The sequence below is a fragment of the Notolabrus celidotus genome, chromosome 11, assembly GCF_009762535.1.
Source record: "Notolabrus celidotus isolate fNotCel1 chromosome 11, fNotCel1.pri, whole genome shotgun sequence".
NCBI classification, from domain to species: Eukaryota; Metazoa; Chordata; class Actinopteri; order Labriformes; family Labridae; genus Notolabrus; species Notolabrus celidotus.
The window spans coordinates 24,860,282-24,878,293 of NC_048282.1; the positions used below are offsets into that span (position 1 = coordinate 24,860,282).

At 40.0% G+C, this 18,012-nt stretch overlaps 1 protein-coding gene across 2 annotated transcripts in view; it reads left to right on the plus strand.

Moving 5' to 3' along the window:
- Positions 1–17,583, plus strand: part of si:rp71-79p20.2 (zinc finger protein 704) — a 55,370-nt gene extending 37,787 nt beyond the window's left edge. The window contains exons 5-9 of one of the 2 annotated variants that reach the window (XM_034696333.1): positions 1,079–1,179; positions 6,554–6,827; positions 7,875–8,015; positions 9,673–9,800; positions 11,256–17,583. In XM_034696333.1, coding sequence (XP_034552224.1) covers positions 1,079–1,179; positions 6,554–6,827; positions 7,875–8,015; positions 9,673–9,800; positions 11,256–11,367 — 756 coding nt within the window. In that variant the 3' untranslated portion in view covers positions 11,368–17,583. The remainder of the gene's footprint in view (positions 1–1,078; positions 1,180–6,553; positions 6,828–7,874; positions 8,016–9,672; positions 9,801–11,255) is intronic. The other variant, XM_034696334.1, reaches the window with a different exon arrangement.
- The last annotated feature ends 429 nt before the right edge of the window (positions 17,584–18,012 follow it).

Sequence of the window (18,012 nt, forward strand, 5' to 3'; positions counted from 1 at the left end):
CTCTCTCTTTCTCTCTCTGTCTCTTTCCTTGCCCTCCTTTCTCCAGACACTGCTCAAAGGTAATGAGAGTACGCACCCACTGTCTCTTTCATTGGTGGTGATGCAGGTTTCTGCCTGCTCACGGGACAGCTGCCAGCCCCTGATACGCAATGAGAAAAAAAAAAGGCTAAATCGAAACACCCACTCCACCTATCAATCCATCTCTTCTTGGCTTACTGAAAAAATCAAGGAGAGTTATCCAGGGCTTACTGTTGAGAAGGATCAGATATAATGCGCCTTTTTAAATGCTATTTTTGAGATCAGAGGTTAAACGGAGGTCAGTGTGGTTAACAAGTGTGTCTTTTTTTTGTTGTATTTTATGTCAGAAGGTTTGAATGTTGTGTTAAGCATTAGGGACACCCCCTAGGCTGAGCCCTTACATCAACCTGTTTCCTGTTAGATTTTTTTGCCATCGCTCACAGCATGCACAGACAGCAGGAAGACATCAAAGCAATACACGCAATCAATCTTTCAGTCAAAATGAAAATCCTGTCAGCTAGACAGAACATTGTGCGCTTTCAAACCTGTGTAGCTCAGTCTCCCTGTTTCTCTTTTACCTCGTGTGTGTCTGAACATGTCACATATCTGGTTTCTATTTTCATAGGCTTGGTGCTTAATAGCTCTCTAATGAGGTGTAGTGTTTGGCCCCTTGTAGAGTGGCACTCAGTCCCCCATGAAGGCCTTTCTAGTTAGCCTGCCAATGAGATTCAACAGGGGGAACATGAAAATAAATGCTGCATAAAGCTTTATTTCCCATGACACATCCCAGTGTTCTGCAGATAGTGTTTAGATTATTGTGGTTGACAGCTGTTATTTTCTTTCTTGTTGAGGCTTTCTTTATATTTTTTAAAATAAAGGAACCACAGGACTAAACACACACATCAAAGATCACCTCATTTCATCTGTTACCTTGCAATCAACAACATCTTGTGACACCTTTTCTGTGAGTCACTGTGTACCTCTTACTGTGACGTTTTCAGGTTGATCTAATCAGCTGTTGTCTGACTCACGCTGATGCTGTGGTGAATGTGTGTTTCAGAACTCCATGAAGGTGATGTTCAAGTGCTTGTGGAAGAACTGTGAAAAGGTCCTCAGCACCTCCTCAGGGATCCAGCGACACATCCGCACCGTCCACCTGGGGTGAGTTGTTGCTGGCCATGAGAGAAAAGCGTCCCTGGGTTTATGCAGCAATTATTAGCTTGATTATCTTATCTCTCTCTAATGTGTTGGTTTCTTTTTTTAAAGTATGAAGTCAGAAAGTTCTCCTCCTCAGTCCTCAGAGATTCCTTTCTCCGTAGAGTTTGACTTCTTGCCTACTTGTTTATTATGCTTCCAGACTTTTCTTAGCTGAACCGCTACACACACCCACACAAAATGCCACAAGGCAGTATGATGATCTGAGTCACACTGATGACCTTCTTTGTGACACTGTCAGAGTTTAAAAGTTTGTTTACATATTGACGCTCTTTCATACAGGATCAAATGTGTAAATGTAGATGTTGATACTGATGACATGTATTTGTTTTCACTGAACTGCAGGCTTTGTTTTTACACTTTAAGAAGTCTTTCACTGTGTAGGAGGCACTTAAGTAATCTTTATCTGCAGCCTCAAATATTATGACAACATAAGAAACGTGACACACATCTGGATTTTACAGCCTGGATGCTGTCCAGCGGTCTGCTTTTATATCTTACTGACAGAGCTCGTAATTTACCACTTCTACATTTCTTCTTCTTCTGTGCTTATAAGTATATTGTCTAATAAAGAATAATCTTCTTTAATGCAACGCATACATTTTATTATTAAAACTTTTATGAAGAGTCAATAGTAATATGAAAACATCAGATAGATGGAGCTGTTTAAAATACCTTTCTGGTGTATACTCACATCATTTATTATTATTATTATTATTATTATTATTATTATTATAATAATAATAATAATAATAATAATAATAATAATAATAATAATAATAATGATAATAATTAGGGATGCTCGATATTGGTTTTTCTGCCAATATCCGATATTCCGATAATGTCCAACTCGTCAGTATCAATGTCAATATGCACTGCCATATTTATTTATTTTTTAACATATTTTAGAGAGAAACATTTTGCCTCAAACAACACTACAGACAATATCAAAACAAGGAAGATGCATATCTTCAGTCCAGAGTAGTAAACAAACCTAGTCCTCTTTTATTCCAAGTTCAATGAATGAGGAAATGGCCATAACTTGGAAAATAATACAATCATTAAATTATAAACTTGGCTCCTCTGCCCTGCTCTCTTAAAATAGTGCAAATAAAAACAAGAAAGATTCTTCTTGAGATGGGAGATCAAATTTGATGTATGAAAGGAAGACGCCTTGTTTCCTCCTCAAATAACCAACGCTTTGAAGTCATTGCAAATTGCAAATTGCAAATTTACGATTCGTAGGTGACACTTGGAAATAGTTCCAAACCGTGGACATCTCATGCACCGGGTGAGCAAGCTTGTTAGCCACGGTTTGCAACCCACGAGTCTAGCGTGTAGTTGTTGTTGTTGTTATATGTCATTTTTAGGTCAATGTCGGCCGATAATGCATTTTATTTAAAGGCGCCTTTCTCAGCACTCAAGGTCACCGTACAGGGCAGAGTCCAAAAAAAAGAACAATATAAAAATTAGACAGATAAAATCAACAAGGCATGATAACAGTGTAATTAACAAATACAAATAAAATGAACAGGAACAGATACAGTGCAGTGAAGAAGTGTAATCAGAGTGAATATGACAGTTTTAAAAGATGTGTTTTGAGATGTGATTTAAAAATGGAAAGAGAGTCGATGTTACGGATGTCTCGTGAAAGGGAGTTCCAGAGGTGGGGGGCAGACCGGCTGAAGGCTCTGGACACCATGGTGGTTAAGTGAGCAGGTGGTGTAGTGAGGTGAATGGAAGAAGAAGACCTGAGAGTGCGGCTGGGTGTGTTGATGTGGAGAAGTTCAGGTCAAGGTTATGGAGAAGCGAAGTTATGGAGGACCTTAAAGGTGAGGAGCAGGATCTTGAAATTGATGCGAGTTTTGATCGGTAACCAGTGAAGCTGCTGAAGGACGGGGTTCTGTTGATAATACAAACAGCAGAGTTCTGGATCAGTTGGAGTTTATGGATGGATTTGAGAGGGAGACCAAAGAGGAGGGAATTACAGTAATCGATACCCCATGCAGGACATACTTGAGGTAATACAAATATTGCTCCTGACACCCACAACGTAGTTACAACTTCACGTTTAGCACATGTTTTTGTCTGACAGGTTTGAAAGAGGCTGTAACTTTAAAAGTTTATGATCACCTTTATCAAAGCAAAGAGCGATGGTGCCACCTTTAACCTCCTTTACCACCTTGCTCAAGGCTTACAACAACAAGTGAGGCCACACTCAGATAAAGCTTTCAAAAGTCTTTTTGATTCAACCTAAAGATTTAAACTAATCAAGCAACTCGTGATATATCAGTACGTGAGTAATCAGTCGTGTGATATGTGTGGATGAGTGAAAGTGTTGCGTGATGTTGGTGATGCATGCTCCAAACCAAAGAAGACAGGATGTGGAAGAAGTAGCAGGCCCAGCTGAGAGAGTGTGAGAATACGGTATGGTTGTTCTTGAGCCTGGTGGGACAGTTCAGGGTGTTTTAACCCTTTTCTGTCCATTGTTGATCTGCAGAGGGAGGCAGTGGACTCAAGAGGTTACAGGATACTGTGGACCAAGGCACCAAAATAAATACATAAAGAAATAAGGAAGTAGAGAAATAAAGAGGTAAATAAATAAAGAGAAAGTAAAGGAATCATCACTCAACTCCAAAAATAACTCCACCCACTGAACCCTCCATAACCCAGAAACCTCTGCCCGACCACTGCTGCCTGAGCTCATACCACACATCATGCACACACGCATATACACAGTACACTTAATACATGAAACACACATACATTAACAAACACACACACTCTTTTACTCTTTTTATTTCACTACTTCAGGTTATTTTATTTTCCTTAGAGAGTGAGAGCTCATGCCATCTCCAGATACCTGCAAGCCTGAGGAAACACATGGAGACTGAAACAAACAGGACATGCAGGCAAAGCTGGAGAGGTCGTCATACCCCCACCCTTGAAATGGGAGTCCTGACCAGGATCCCAAAAAAAGTCAACACACCAAATACCCAAAATCTAAATTTATACAGAGAACACATTGTTAAGCTCCAATATATGCAATACAGCCTGCAGGCTGACTCCAGAACTGACCAACCGGACCAACCCCTCAGTAACCGTGGAGCCTGGGAAGCACTTTTAAGAGAGGGTAGCCAAGACAGACAGAACGAAGAATTGCAGGTAGCAAAGACGCAAGGTTGCTTTAAACAGACACAGCCCTAGACATGGCATCAGCTTTTCAAAAGCAAAGGCTGCAGGAAGAGACACCAAAACGTAAGCCTGCGGTCTGGGTTTACGAGCGACGCCAACCTTAAATCGGAGGGCAGAACAACTAGAAACATCTCCTCCCCCTCAAAGCAGTTCCCCTGAGGAACCCACTTTCTCATCAACATAACCATCTCTGAGTAAATAGCCATGAGAGACACTCTCCACCTCATTTTCAGAAAGAACCTGGCTGTACAGATCCTGCAGTGTTGGGTCATTTCGCTGCTCCTGTATGAGATCGCTGCAAGACACGGGCAAAGGAAAAGCAGACACAGGAAATACAGACTCTCAAGTCAAGGCCTTCCTGTGGGGTCGTCACACCTCATACAGAGTTTGATTAAAGAGGCATCCTCTCAGCTGTGCTCACAGGTATTGACATTTCATCAACAGCCTGTTTGTTGGAGGACCTCTGCAGCACACTGGCTTTTACTGCCCCCTGCTGCTGAGAAGAGTAACCACCGCTGTGTTCTCTCATGCCCTTTAACTTATTGATACACCACTGTTCTTATCTTTTATACTTTTGCAAAAGCAGAGCACAACAGGCAAATACAGATTCTTTTTGAGCCCTAGGATGCCAAGACAGAATTTGTGTTCTCTCTAGCTTGTGTGGTTATAGTTCACTATTTAAAAAAAATCAAGAATATGGGTGTCGTGTGGAAAATATGTGCAGAATGTGTTTGTGCATTTTTGTCATGACTTACCTGAGCCTGAAACCACTGGTTGGAGATGACAGAGGAGGGATTATGTTATTGTTGATATTAGGTTCAAAGCATTTTTGTCAACCCTGATTATAGGTATGAAATACATCAGTATTTGTTCCATAAAGAAGAGATGCCCAGAGGATATGATTTGTAGTACTTTGCATTAGAGAGTGTGGCCAACAAAGTGCGACACAGCATTAGTAAATGTCCCTCATCAGCATAGATAAAAAGTTCAAGAAGAGAAGGCTTCAACAAAGAATATATGTTTTATTTTTTGTTTTTTTAATTCTTTATTTTTGTTATTGGACAGCAGTTTGTTGTACAGAGCATTGACATATAAAAGAAAGAATAATGTTTATTTCCTCTGCAGTCCTCTGTTTTTAAAGATTATTAGAACTAAATACAACCTGGGGGAGACGATGTGTAAACACTAGAGTGAGCCAGAAACATTTCAGGGACAGATAAGTGACAGAAAGTCACACACAGAAAAACAAATAAACATGTAATTAGCTAAGACAAGACAGCATCACCGGGTCCTTAAATGGTATCATCCACAAAATCTGTCTTGTAGGGGTTTTAAATACTTAGTCCACTTGGTCCAGAGTTTAATAAATACATCCTTCTGAAGTCGTAAACAGAAAGTAATCCTTTCAATAACATAAATATAATTCACTTTTTCAACCCACTCCTGTATTTTGGGAGGTTCAGCAAGCAACCAGCGCCTTGTCATGGCTTTTTTTTACAAGCATAGCTCAAAATGGCGAACAGGTATTTATCAACAGGCCTCGTCTGAAAAATCTACATCTCCTAAAAGCAGTGCAGTAAATTGTAGGGGCAGGTCAGTATTAATATGCTTTTTAATATTCTATTGAACTCTATCTAGAAGGGTCCTATGAATATATGTGTTTTTTAATCAGTTTGAAAGACATGTGGAGAGATCCAGTGCCATTTTATGAACACTACTAAACTGAAACTGACTTAAAACAGGAAGTTAAATAACCTAATCGTTTGTGTTTTGCACTACGTCAACTCATGTCTCACTCAGCGGTAAGAAAACACCAAAACATTATCATAGTGAAAGTTAAAAACACAAACAAACATGAAATGTACGCGCAGGAGGCGGGCAGAACGGCAGGACAGGATTTGATTAGTTTCATAATTTGGCTCCTGATGGCAGGGATTGGTTGGTGTTTCCCAGGTTTACTCCGGCTGTAGATAGCGGCTTTTTTTGCTCTTTTTTAAGAACACATTATTTATTATTGCCATCATTTTAACCAGTATAACAAAACGTGTATCTAAATCGGACTACCAACCCAAGCTTTAAGGGTGAAACGGACACATTTTAAGTTGTATTTTTTCTCCATCTGCAGGCGAAATAGTGATTCGGACTACAGCGATGGAGAAGAAGACTTCTACTACTCAGAGATCGAGGTCAACATGGACAGCCTGACGGAGGGCCTGTCCAGCCTCACGCCCACCTCCCCCACCACAGCCGGTCCTCCGCCTGTCTTCCCTCCACCACTCACCGAGCTCCCTCACTCTGAACACATCAACATGAATGGTTCACAGAGCCACGCCCCCACGCTGCTCAGCCAGTCAGCTCCCTCCACGCTCTGCCACATCCGCACTGACCATGCCTACCAGGTAACACACATACACATCTGGAGAGACATACGTACACAAAGCATACATCATAGTAACTCTAATAATGTGTAACTCTGCAGAACTAAACAAAGTGTGAACAACTCAAACATTAGTTGGTGTGTTTTTGAGCCACAAAGTTTCACATTGTTCGATCATATTGAATCTGCAGAGGCAGCTTTGAGATCAGTGTGGGAAAAAAAAGCTCTAAGGTCAGGCTGAATTACTTTACTCCTACGTTAGTGTGGGAGTTTCTATGAGGGAGGGAAAGACAACCTAACTTTCTAGAAAGTTTGAGCTTAAGGTCACACAAAAATGAAGTCTGAATATTTTTCAGGCAAACAAGTTTTAGTCACAAGATTTAATTATGCTGAAATTCCTGCTTGCAACTTTAACTTCAACTTAAAGTGTAAAAAGCTTTGAAGCAGCTCCATACCTCCTCTCTCTTTCTCCTCTTCTTCTTGTTCTTCTTCTTCTTCTTCTCAACACAGTAGGTAAGAACACATTTGGTTGTCTCACAGGATAAATCTTACAAGTATTCAATTTTGAATTCAGTCAGAGTTCTTCGTAGTAGTATTAAACTCAGTTGCCAAGACAACATAAATTGCTTGATATAATAGACCTAAAGCATGCATACAGAATGGAACTGCATAACTGCTTTGATTTATTTTCTCTATATCCCACTGTGCTCGTACTCTCGTATTCAACACTGCTAACTTTATTTTCTTCACGTCATTCTGTATGCTCTCTTTGAAACTCTTCAGTATTAAAGTCTACGAGTGCCTGCCAGTTTATTCAATTACTTTCAAAAAGTTCCCTCATGTTCTCTTGATATCAAACACAGGGTTTTATGGCTACACTTCTCTCTTTGATCATCATTGATAGAAAGTGTATTTCTCATGCAGCAGCCCGGAGTTGCCTTCCCTGCTCAAAACATGATTTTTGTTTCTTTCTGTTTTCTGCTCTCGTCTTATCTGCTCTTTTCTTACTCCTCCTTTCTGACGTGTCTTCCTTCTCCTGGCTTTGGCTGGGCGCTTGTCCATGCTCCAGGCCACTGCTCCAGTGAGTATCCCAGTGGGTCCTGATTTGGCTGAGTTAGGCAGTGTTAATGGGACCAGGCCTGGAATTGGGACTGGGAATGGCATCAGTGTGTCGTGGCAGTCACCTCCTGTCATTTTCAAAGGCGCTCCGGTGAGTGAGGCTTTGTCTCACAGCCTTTTTTATCCTAATTTCTACTTTTATCCTACTGTTCCACTTGTTGCTTTTTTCCCTAAGCTTTATGTCACTCTGAATTTTAACTCACCTGCTTCTAAATACCATGATCATTTTTTCAATACAGAGGCATCAAAATGTTGCACAATTTATTCAAAGATGCTGGTCGAAGTGCATAACATATACTTGGTATGAAAACACATCAAAACAAATGTTCATGCAGGTGCTTTATTGAATATGTAGCCAACATCAGTGCCTCATTACTGTTATGTAAGGTTCATGCAGTGAAATAGAAATAAAATATAGGGGTGAGTATTGCCAAGAACCTCATGATACGATACGCATCAGGATACTTGGGTCACAATACGATAGTATCACGATATATCACGATATAACAATATTGTGATATATTGCGATATTCTACATAGTAAACTAGGGAAAAAATAGGGATGGTGTATATGTAAATCACACAATATTACTAAAAACTGAAAGGACAAATGAAGTCAGAACTATTTGATTGAAAACAACTTTTCCACTTTATTGTTTTTGAAATACTGAAGTTGTATTTTAGTTCCAACTCGGCTAAAATGTGTATTTATATTTTATTTCAAAAATATTGATATTAAGAGTTGAAATATCGATATCATATTGGAGGTCAAAGTATCACGATATATTGCTGTATCGAAAAAAATGTACGCCTCTAATAAAATATGAAGCAAAGTATCCCAGCTTCAACAAAAATGCAGGTTTAAAAAAGGAAGGAGTAAAGAGGCTCTTGTCAAAAAAGACAGTTTGGGAATATGAGCCAACCAGGACACATACAAAAGACCTTAAGGATCTGAGGGGGAACATATCACATCTTAAAAGAACAACAGATGACTGCAGGCACAGAACTGTTTAAAGATTTACAAACCAATAAAAGGATCTTAAAATCAATAATACAACTGGCAGGCAACTGCTGCAGGGACACAGAAACACGTGTAATATGAGCTCTCTTGGTTGTATAAAAAACACATGTAGAGATGGATTTATAGAGATTTTGAACTGTGGCTTTGTTTTTTGGCAGACCAGAAAGAATTGCTTCAAGACAGTGTTGTCAGCTATTAGTGGAGGCGCAAACTGATCCCTCAACTTTGATCTTAGCAGTGTTTGCAACAGCAGCAGTCCTGGAATTATTATTGAAGTGTGAGATTAAAAAAACAACCTATAGTGGTATAGAACTAAATGACTTGATGACATGTACACCTGTTTTTTTCACCAGGGGTTCTCTGGGTCTTGTGTTTTGTCTGGTTGTATTTCAGAAAGCTACTTAAGTACCAATGTCTGTAACATGAGTGAGAAGTACAAGCACTCTGTGTCATCAGGAGTTACAGCAGGACACAATGATAATGGGAAGATAAGGATAAGGGAGAATTATTAGCAGAGTTCAGTCAGTTCAGTGTCAGGCTTTTGTGTTTGTCTACATGCATTCAAGATACTTTTACTCTTTATAAATCTGTATTCTTTATTAAGACAGACACAGAACTGTGTGTCCTCCTCCATGTCTGTCAGTGTCAGGTTATATAATAGGGTTGAGTTACACTGTTTCAGTGTGAAATTCCACAATCACTTATGATGTCATCACATTTTTTTTTAGGGCCCTGTGACTCATGTGCGGACAGTCTGCATCGGGGAGAAGAGACAGCCAGCGGCAGGCATGCACACCACTGTCAACAAGAGCCATGCGGTAACAACACAGGCCCCTAAATCCGCACTAGGAACAAGGTATGCTGTAATAAAAGTGTCCAATTATTCTGGTCCAATCAGGGAGGTGGGCCTGCTCTTGTTCCAGTTATGTTTCATGATTCAATATGTCGGTCTGGCTAGGGATTAAACATTAGATCTTTACTCTGCCACTAAAACAAGCTGCTTTCCCTTCGGGAGTTTGTTGTGTTAGAAGCTTTCATGATGAATTACAGACATTTACTGCTCTGAATTGTAAGCACTATTTCTTATTCTTCGAGAGGAAATAAGCTTTTAAAATCCTAGAATTTGCCCCTATTTTGTGTTAATATGAAAACACTTAATCACTATTTTTATTTGTCAGACAAAATATTTTATTTCCAGACGTGACTTTGGGCTCAGGGGGCAACTTTTACAACTTGCTTTGAATGAATATTCAGAATAATTTTTAGTTGCTGTTCTGAAGTAGTCATTTGTTAAATCTGCTGTAATGACAGGCCATCAAATACTGTAATTATAGTGCAGATTTTTTTTCCATCTTTGCGAGTTTGTTGTTTTTGCTTCATATTCAGTGACTGACATGTTTTTGAAAATGATTTATATATTTATAAAATTTTATCAGCATTTAATTTCAGAATGATGCAGGTCGGGTACATTTTCAAACTGAATGAATAAACCCAGAGAGCGTAAATATTTCAAATCCAAAACTACTTTTGATGGTTGTAAATAAATTGATTGGGGATGAATATTAAATATATGAAGTGCTTACATTGAAGTTTGAAAAGGACCTGCAGGAACAAGCCACAGGGACACATTTTTAAATCTCTCATCTAGAACCCGAGAACCCTGAATCAGATCACGTCTGATGTGAGATCACTTCTGATGTCAGATCACGTCTGATATCAGATCACGTCTGATATCAGATCACGTCTGATGTCAGATCACGCCTGATATCAGATCACGTCTGATGTCAGATCACGTCTGATATCAGTTCATGCCTAATATCAGATCACGTCTGATGTCAGATCATGTCTGATGTCAGATCATGTCTGATGTCAGATCACGTCTGATATCAGTTCACGCCTGATATCAGATCACGTCTGATGCCAGTTCACGTCTGATGTCAGATCACGGCTGATATCAGATCACGTCTGATGTCAGATCACGTCTGATGTCAGATCATGTCTGATGTCAGATCACGTCTGATATCAGTTCACGTCTGATGTCAGATCACGCCTGGTATCAGATCCCATTAAAGGAGCACTGCAGTTGGGTTAAATAATCCTTCCTCTTAAAGAACACGTCTTTGTTGACATTACGTTTATATCGATTTGTTATGAGGAAATTCTGTTCTTGTGACCCCGATCCTGCCTCATAAAAAAAACCCATTTATCTGCCTCTGAGCGTTGCTGCACATATATGTGATTTTATGCCCATGTGGGCGTCTGGATGTCTGTGTGTGCGTGTCCTTATGCTGTCACATCTGCTGTTACCAAGGAAACCCCGTGGGGAGGCGAAGAAGTGCCGAAAGGTGTACGGCATGGAGAAGAGAGACATGTGGTGCACAGCCTGTCGCTGGAAAAAAGCCTGTCAGAGATTCACCGACTAATCCTATCCCTTTCCCGCGTCCGCAAAGATGAGCTCCTCCCGACGGCGAGGTGGACTCTTCCACAGAGGAGATTTCATCACCGTGGAGCTCTCACTGCTGCTCCCTATAGCCCAGCATGGGTTCCGCCTTCTCTGTTTTCCTTTTCCAAACACAAAGAAAAAATAAAACTGGTCGGTAAAAAGAAACAAAAAGAAAATCAGCAAGAAAAAATGACTTTTACGCAGGTGACTTTTTCTAAGACTGAAAAAAAAAAAGAACATGGATACTGATTTGATTTTTTGTTTTTCACTTGCCATTTTTCACGGCCTAATCTCAAGGCTTTGTCTAAGGACTACAGATAAGCTTTTTGGTATACTCTGTTCATTATAGGATCATCATGTAATCTGCTGTTTATGGGGTGGATCATGACTCTTTAGAAGTTCAAGGGTTAACACCAGATTTGCTCGGTAAGAACTCTGTAGCATATCTGTTTTTTGTCACTGTTTAAGGGACTTCAAACTTACCAAAGGCTTCACGCCTGTTCACCTTCAACCAACAGTCAAAACCATTACATTAGCATCACTTTCTTCTGCAGCCTTCCTGGATACGGACAGTATGTCTAAGTACACACTGATCCCTACCTGTTCAAAAATCAAACTCAACACAGCCAGCTATACTTCATGTAACATTGAAAACATGCACAAACCCTCAAACCAAGTGGTACAAAAAGCCCCCCCCCCCCCCCCCCCCCCCTTTCCGGCTTTTTAAAATATTTTTGAGAGACAAATACAATGTACAAGATATATTTCCCTCTCTTCTTCTTCTTACTTGTACCCTAAAGATATGCACCTTGAAGAAATAAGTCATCTTTTAGAGAATCACTGTAACCACAGCGTGTGTCTGAGAGAGCGGAGATGTATTTCTTACATAGACTTTATTTTCAGCAGTGACATGCTGAAGCAACTAGCAGTTGCACTGTGCAATCAGCAGAATTACAGAATTTAATATTGTTTTTCTTGCTTTGTGGTTGTCATTGTTATTTAGGTGAGTCCCGGCTCTGTTTTTCTCCCTTGACAGCTGATGTGTTCAAAGAGATTGTTTACCCCAATGAATGATACAGCCCTTTGAAACTTTAACACACAGTCCGATTAACAACTTCTGTGAGATTTTAACTCACCAATCAGTACCTGATCATAAGTCAGGCATTTTGATTCATTTCTTGCAGCTGAAAACGGAGAGGTTACTCAATCACAAACCAGCATTACGACATTTAAGATACCAGATCTCACTTCACAGGAACCAAAACGTCTTTAATGTATTTTATAAAGGAGGTTGTGTCAAGTCCAGAAGAATTATTAACGCTCGGTCTGACCTTTAGAGTGATTGTGAGAATCTAAAAAAAGTCTGTGAAGTTAAAAATGTTTTACCAAAGTGGAGTTTAGACTTTAGAGGTCTGTTTTATCAAATGACAGGCCATCTGTTCAATTCTTTAGATGAGATATAGGTAGTAGAATTTTAGATACTTCGAAATTGTATGTTTTACTACGTCCCCTTTTAGTATGTTTCTTCTAGAAATCATAATATTGGCATATGAAAAACAGAGAAAATAGCACCCAACCTTTTTTAAAATTTGTATAAGATGACAATGCAAACAGATTGTTTCCAAGCATTTAAAGGAAGATTTACTTTTAGAAGCTTTAGGTGTTTTTTTTTTTAAATACGTCTGTTAGGTTTTATTTTAAAGTAACAGCCTTAAACTCGAAAACTTGATTACATGATCTTAATTGCGATCATAACACAAAATTACAAATCAGTAGTCCCAAAATAGAACTACTCCAGGCAGCTCCTGTACTTTGATACCCCAAGAAGAGTTTTTGTGAATTTCCTCCGAGTCCACTCAGTTGTAACATTTGGATAAACATAATGTATCTGAAGAAATAAGCTATCTTTTCTGGGTTATATCCTGCTTCCCAGTCACTCTAGAAAAGTCAATTTATTTGAACACGTCGCCCGAAATCCCCAAATTCGCTGCAGTGACACCTGCCACACTAAGACCCTTTATGTGAACAAGAAGAAAGTCCCCACATCAAAAAGAAACTGAACAGGTGTTTCTCTGCTCTGCTCTGCGAGTCATGACAGTAGATGTATATTTTTTGACGAGTCTCATCCCTGTGCAGTTTGTTTAGAGCTTCGGGATGTAGGTTCTACTGTGTGTCCTCTGCTTTCTTTAGCTCTCCTGACACTGACCTGACACATGTGACCACACACACACACACACCCACACACACACACACACACACACAGTGCCTTTTCCCTCCTATATAAGCAGACTGACTCTTTAACTGAGGTACAGTGCGCTCTCAGACCTCTGTCACCATAGAAACACCTGTGCTGTCCTTCGTCGCCACAGGGTCACTTATGCTGTCTGCTGGCGGCAGATATCACTTTTCCACATGCCTGAGTATTAATTGGTGGCTTAAAGTCAATTGTTTTAAAATGTAAAGCACATGTTACCAGTACAAATATCTCATTCAGCTTTGTTAAAAATACATTTATGAATGATCCTGCCTGTAAGTGGTTTACCCCAGCAGCATCCCAGATAAGCTAGGTCCCTCTCTCTTGTGTGAGAGGACTTCTCCGGTCAGAGACTTCACAAAGTGCCAATGAAATGAACAGAAAAAGGAAAAGGTGTACTGACCTAAACAAAATTTGCACTACGTTGCACTGCACAAAGATGTGTTTTATACATGGACGTTTTATATACACAAATTTTGAAGTGAGCGGAAATTTCTGTTATTTTCAAGGGGTGTCGTCACTGCCTGATTGGAATAAATGGGGTGTCAGGGATAGAGGTTTTGTACCTCCGGGGGTCCCCCCATCGTTAGCAAGTGATCTCGACAGCTCATGACAGCTTGCTTTCTGTTTCAGATGTATTGTACTTAATGTTGTGGTGCCAGCTGTTTCCCAGGTGTGGTACTGAGAAGTAGTGTGGTACTAAGATAGTCGGACACAGCACTTACCTTCTGTCAGTGATGGGGAAAACACCAGCCTCAGTTAGTAGAGATGACTGTATATAAAGATGGACGACGCGTCTCCAACCTCCCCTCGCTGTACAAAAGTGAAGCCAAAATACTGTGACATGAGCTGACAGGTGATGCTGATGAGACATGAGACAGTCTGTGTCTTTGTTCTTCCTCTTGTTAGCTTATCTGTTACACAAAGCCAGAGCAAAAGGGTGTCAGTCATGTCGGTATACCCTGTTGAATAGCATAGCATTGAATGACTAATCAAAACTAAACTCCTCAGATAAATTATTTTTTAAAGTTAGGTTTTTTGGCCTTTTTGCCTTTATTTGATGGGACAGCTGAAGAGAGACAGGAAATGTGGGGAGTAGAGAGCGGGGAAAGACATGCAGGAGATGGTCGACCGGCCGGGAATCAAACCGGCGACCCCTGCGACGAGGACTATAGCCTCTGTACATGGGGCGCTTAAACCACTAGGCCACCAGCGCCCCTCCTCAGATAAACTTGATCATAAAACATCATGATAAGAATTGAATAAAATTACTGAAACCAGGTTTGAGTAAGATTTATTTGACATGTGTCTCCCACACGCTCACATGGAGGGGGCTGTTTTTATTATGTATGCAGCCATCCAAATGTTTTGGCTTCACTTTTAGGGAGCTGTCATTTCATCCATCTTTTTATAGTCATTGGTTACTGGCTACACATTATCGTAACGGATGCTTTTACACTGTTTTATTATCTGAAGTTTTCACAGTACTCACTTTTTACCCATAAATCAATCTCTTCTTTGTGCTTTATCCACTTAAACACAAACAGGTTCCTGCTTATCAACATTTTACTGAGCTGATGTAGTAACTGTGTAGATACTTGTTATTAGTGCTGGATACCACTTTGCATTTTTGTTATATCTAATTTGGTCGTTTTAAAAGTGTTGCACGCAGCCTATCGAATCTCTCTCCATCTTCAGCGTTTAAGCACTTTTAGATTCCACCAGCAGGGTCAGAGGCAAACGCTACTTACTCTGCGTTTGCCGACTGCTTTTCCACCTTTTTTTCAAGTTGCACTAAAACTGGCCCAGTGACTATCAAGACCCAAGCTGCACCATCAGAAGCTTGACTCAATAAGTGCAGCTGTGATGTCATTACGGCCAGGAAGAACTGAGGGTACAGAGCTGCTCCTGTGCACAGATTTTTAGATACGAGATCTTAATTGGTGGATTTCTAAAAAAAAAGTAGATCAACTTTTACCTTGAAGATGGGAGATGGAGATTGAAGCTGAGTGTGGATGGATGGCTGTGCAGGGAAATCTGTGGAGGTTTATTACAGTCGATGGGAAGCAGACACATGACGCGCAGTGACGATGTAGATGGATTTGCAGTTTCAGGGCTTTCTTGTACATATGCAACATAAAGAGAACCGTGAGGCTTTTTTTTTCTCATATATTGTTGTTTTTCTTTGTTGTATCTTGTTATATGATTTTTTTTTACATAATAGTTGCTTGGAGTATTTTCTTTCTTTAAAAAAAAAAGTCAATTGAGAAGCTATAGTGATCATAACACGTAAATATTCAGTGTACATTGTAGCTTAGAGGCAAAGGGGAGAAAACAAAAACCTGTTGAATGTAAAACCCACAGAAAGAAACATCTTTTTGTTGTTGTTGTTGTTGTTGATGTTTTGTTTGCCGGCTAGTTTGTACCGCGTGTGGTGAATCTGTAATGATTTCGATATCCAAATCTTTTTTAACACCCACAGACAGCTGTCGCCACACTGCTAAGTTATATCAAATAACACAACCATGCAGTATTGCTTTACTATCTTATACTCTGTGCAATGAGATGCTTTATAATGGAACACAACTAACTTGAGCTTTTTGGTGACACCCGGGCTTCTCGCTCACACTCTTTATGTTTGTCCTTCTCCCTGCCAAATAGTCATATTTGTCTCACCATGTTTGGTTGTCGTTTGTGGTTGTGACGTTTAGTTGTTGTTAGGCAGGATAACCTTTGACCTTCTCGGTCATGATGAAATATTAACCTTGTGGGAATCTTTTATCCTGCCCCACACATTCCAACAGACAGCACGCTTTTTTTTTAGTGTCCTTCACTTGTTTCCTAATAGATATGTCCTTCCTGTTTCTCTCTGCAGTGATCCTTCTCGGATCACTTTGTCCCTTCTCCTCTTCTCGTGCTCTTCAGCTTTACTGTGGTCCCACCCAAGCCTTTACCCAGTATATTAAGCTAAAGTAAACCCTTGAAATGTGCATCAAAAAAAGCCTTCATATATATATTTTTTTTTCCACATGTCAAAATGTATGTGCTGCTTTCTTGAATGTCAGTTTTCATTTGTGTGTAAACCAGCAGCAGCAAAGCCAATAGATCTCCTTCCAAATCAAATGTAATGTAATGCATTGCAAAGGCAGCTCCACTCAGTCCTCCGCTTCTTCTTCTTCTTCCCTTCTGTGCTTTATTGTTTGTCCCGGCTTTTACCTTCTGTCTGTCACATCTCTTATTTGGTGACCTTTTATTTCTCCTTGATCTGTTTTTACTGAGCCATACCCTGGCTGCTGTGAAAACTGACTTTTGCTTGTTTTTTCTCATTGATTGATTGATTGATTGTCTGGTATTGTTTGAGGTTGTTTTGCATGTCTAGCATCGCTCATTTTTCCCTCCCCTTGTTCCTATTTTTTTTTTGTTATAGGAGATAAAACACTGAAGGGTTTAATGTGTTAGATTTCCCCTTTCAGAATCTGATAACCCAAGGCTGATGTTTGTTGTCCTCTAAAAAGTTAAAGAATACGCTTGTCACAGCCTCTCTCTCTCTCACACACACACACACACACACACACACACACACTCACACACACACACACACACACACACACATACACACACACACACACACACAGAAAGAGAATCAGACACACACAGCCAGACAGAGTAGAATGCGCTTTGAAGGAAACATGACGTCAGCCTTGGGTCTTCACTGGAGGGCAAGATTTCTCCTGTGTGTGGGCTCTGCCTCTGCTCTTCATCAGCAGTCCCACGCACAGAGAGGAAGCACTTTGCGAGGAGTGGTGCACTCAAGGAGTATTTGTGTGAATGTCAAGCCTATAACTAGTGCTCGAAAAAAGATGGATGACCATGTATGATGCTGATAATGTGATCTATGTGATGTAATGTGATGGAAAGAAAATAAACCTGAATGGAAGAAGAGGACGGCGATCAGTGTCTTAATTTACCTTCTGTATAAAAAATCAAAAAAGGATCCCAGTGGATGAATGAGTGCAGGATGTTCATAATGGACAATCCTTTACAGAAGGAAGTGCCCGATCAATGAACAGGACTCATTCCTTTGTGTCAATTTTCTCCAACTTGTCTGTTCTGCCCCCTTGTGGACAGCATCAGGTATTGAATGGCATCAGATTAAGAAAGGCACAGCACCAAACTTTATAACACCAAACCCATTCTGCAAGAATTTCCTGAAATGCACCCAAACAGACTCCACCCTCTATGTATTTACTCTTGTTTTTGCTTCTCAATCTCTTTTCTTTTCTATCCCTTTTTTTTTCAACTGAGTTTTTATTATTTCTTTTTTTTTCTTCCTTCCCCTGTGGTCTTAGTTATTTAACTTATTGATTACTC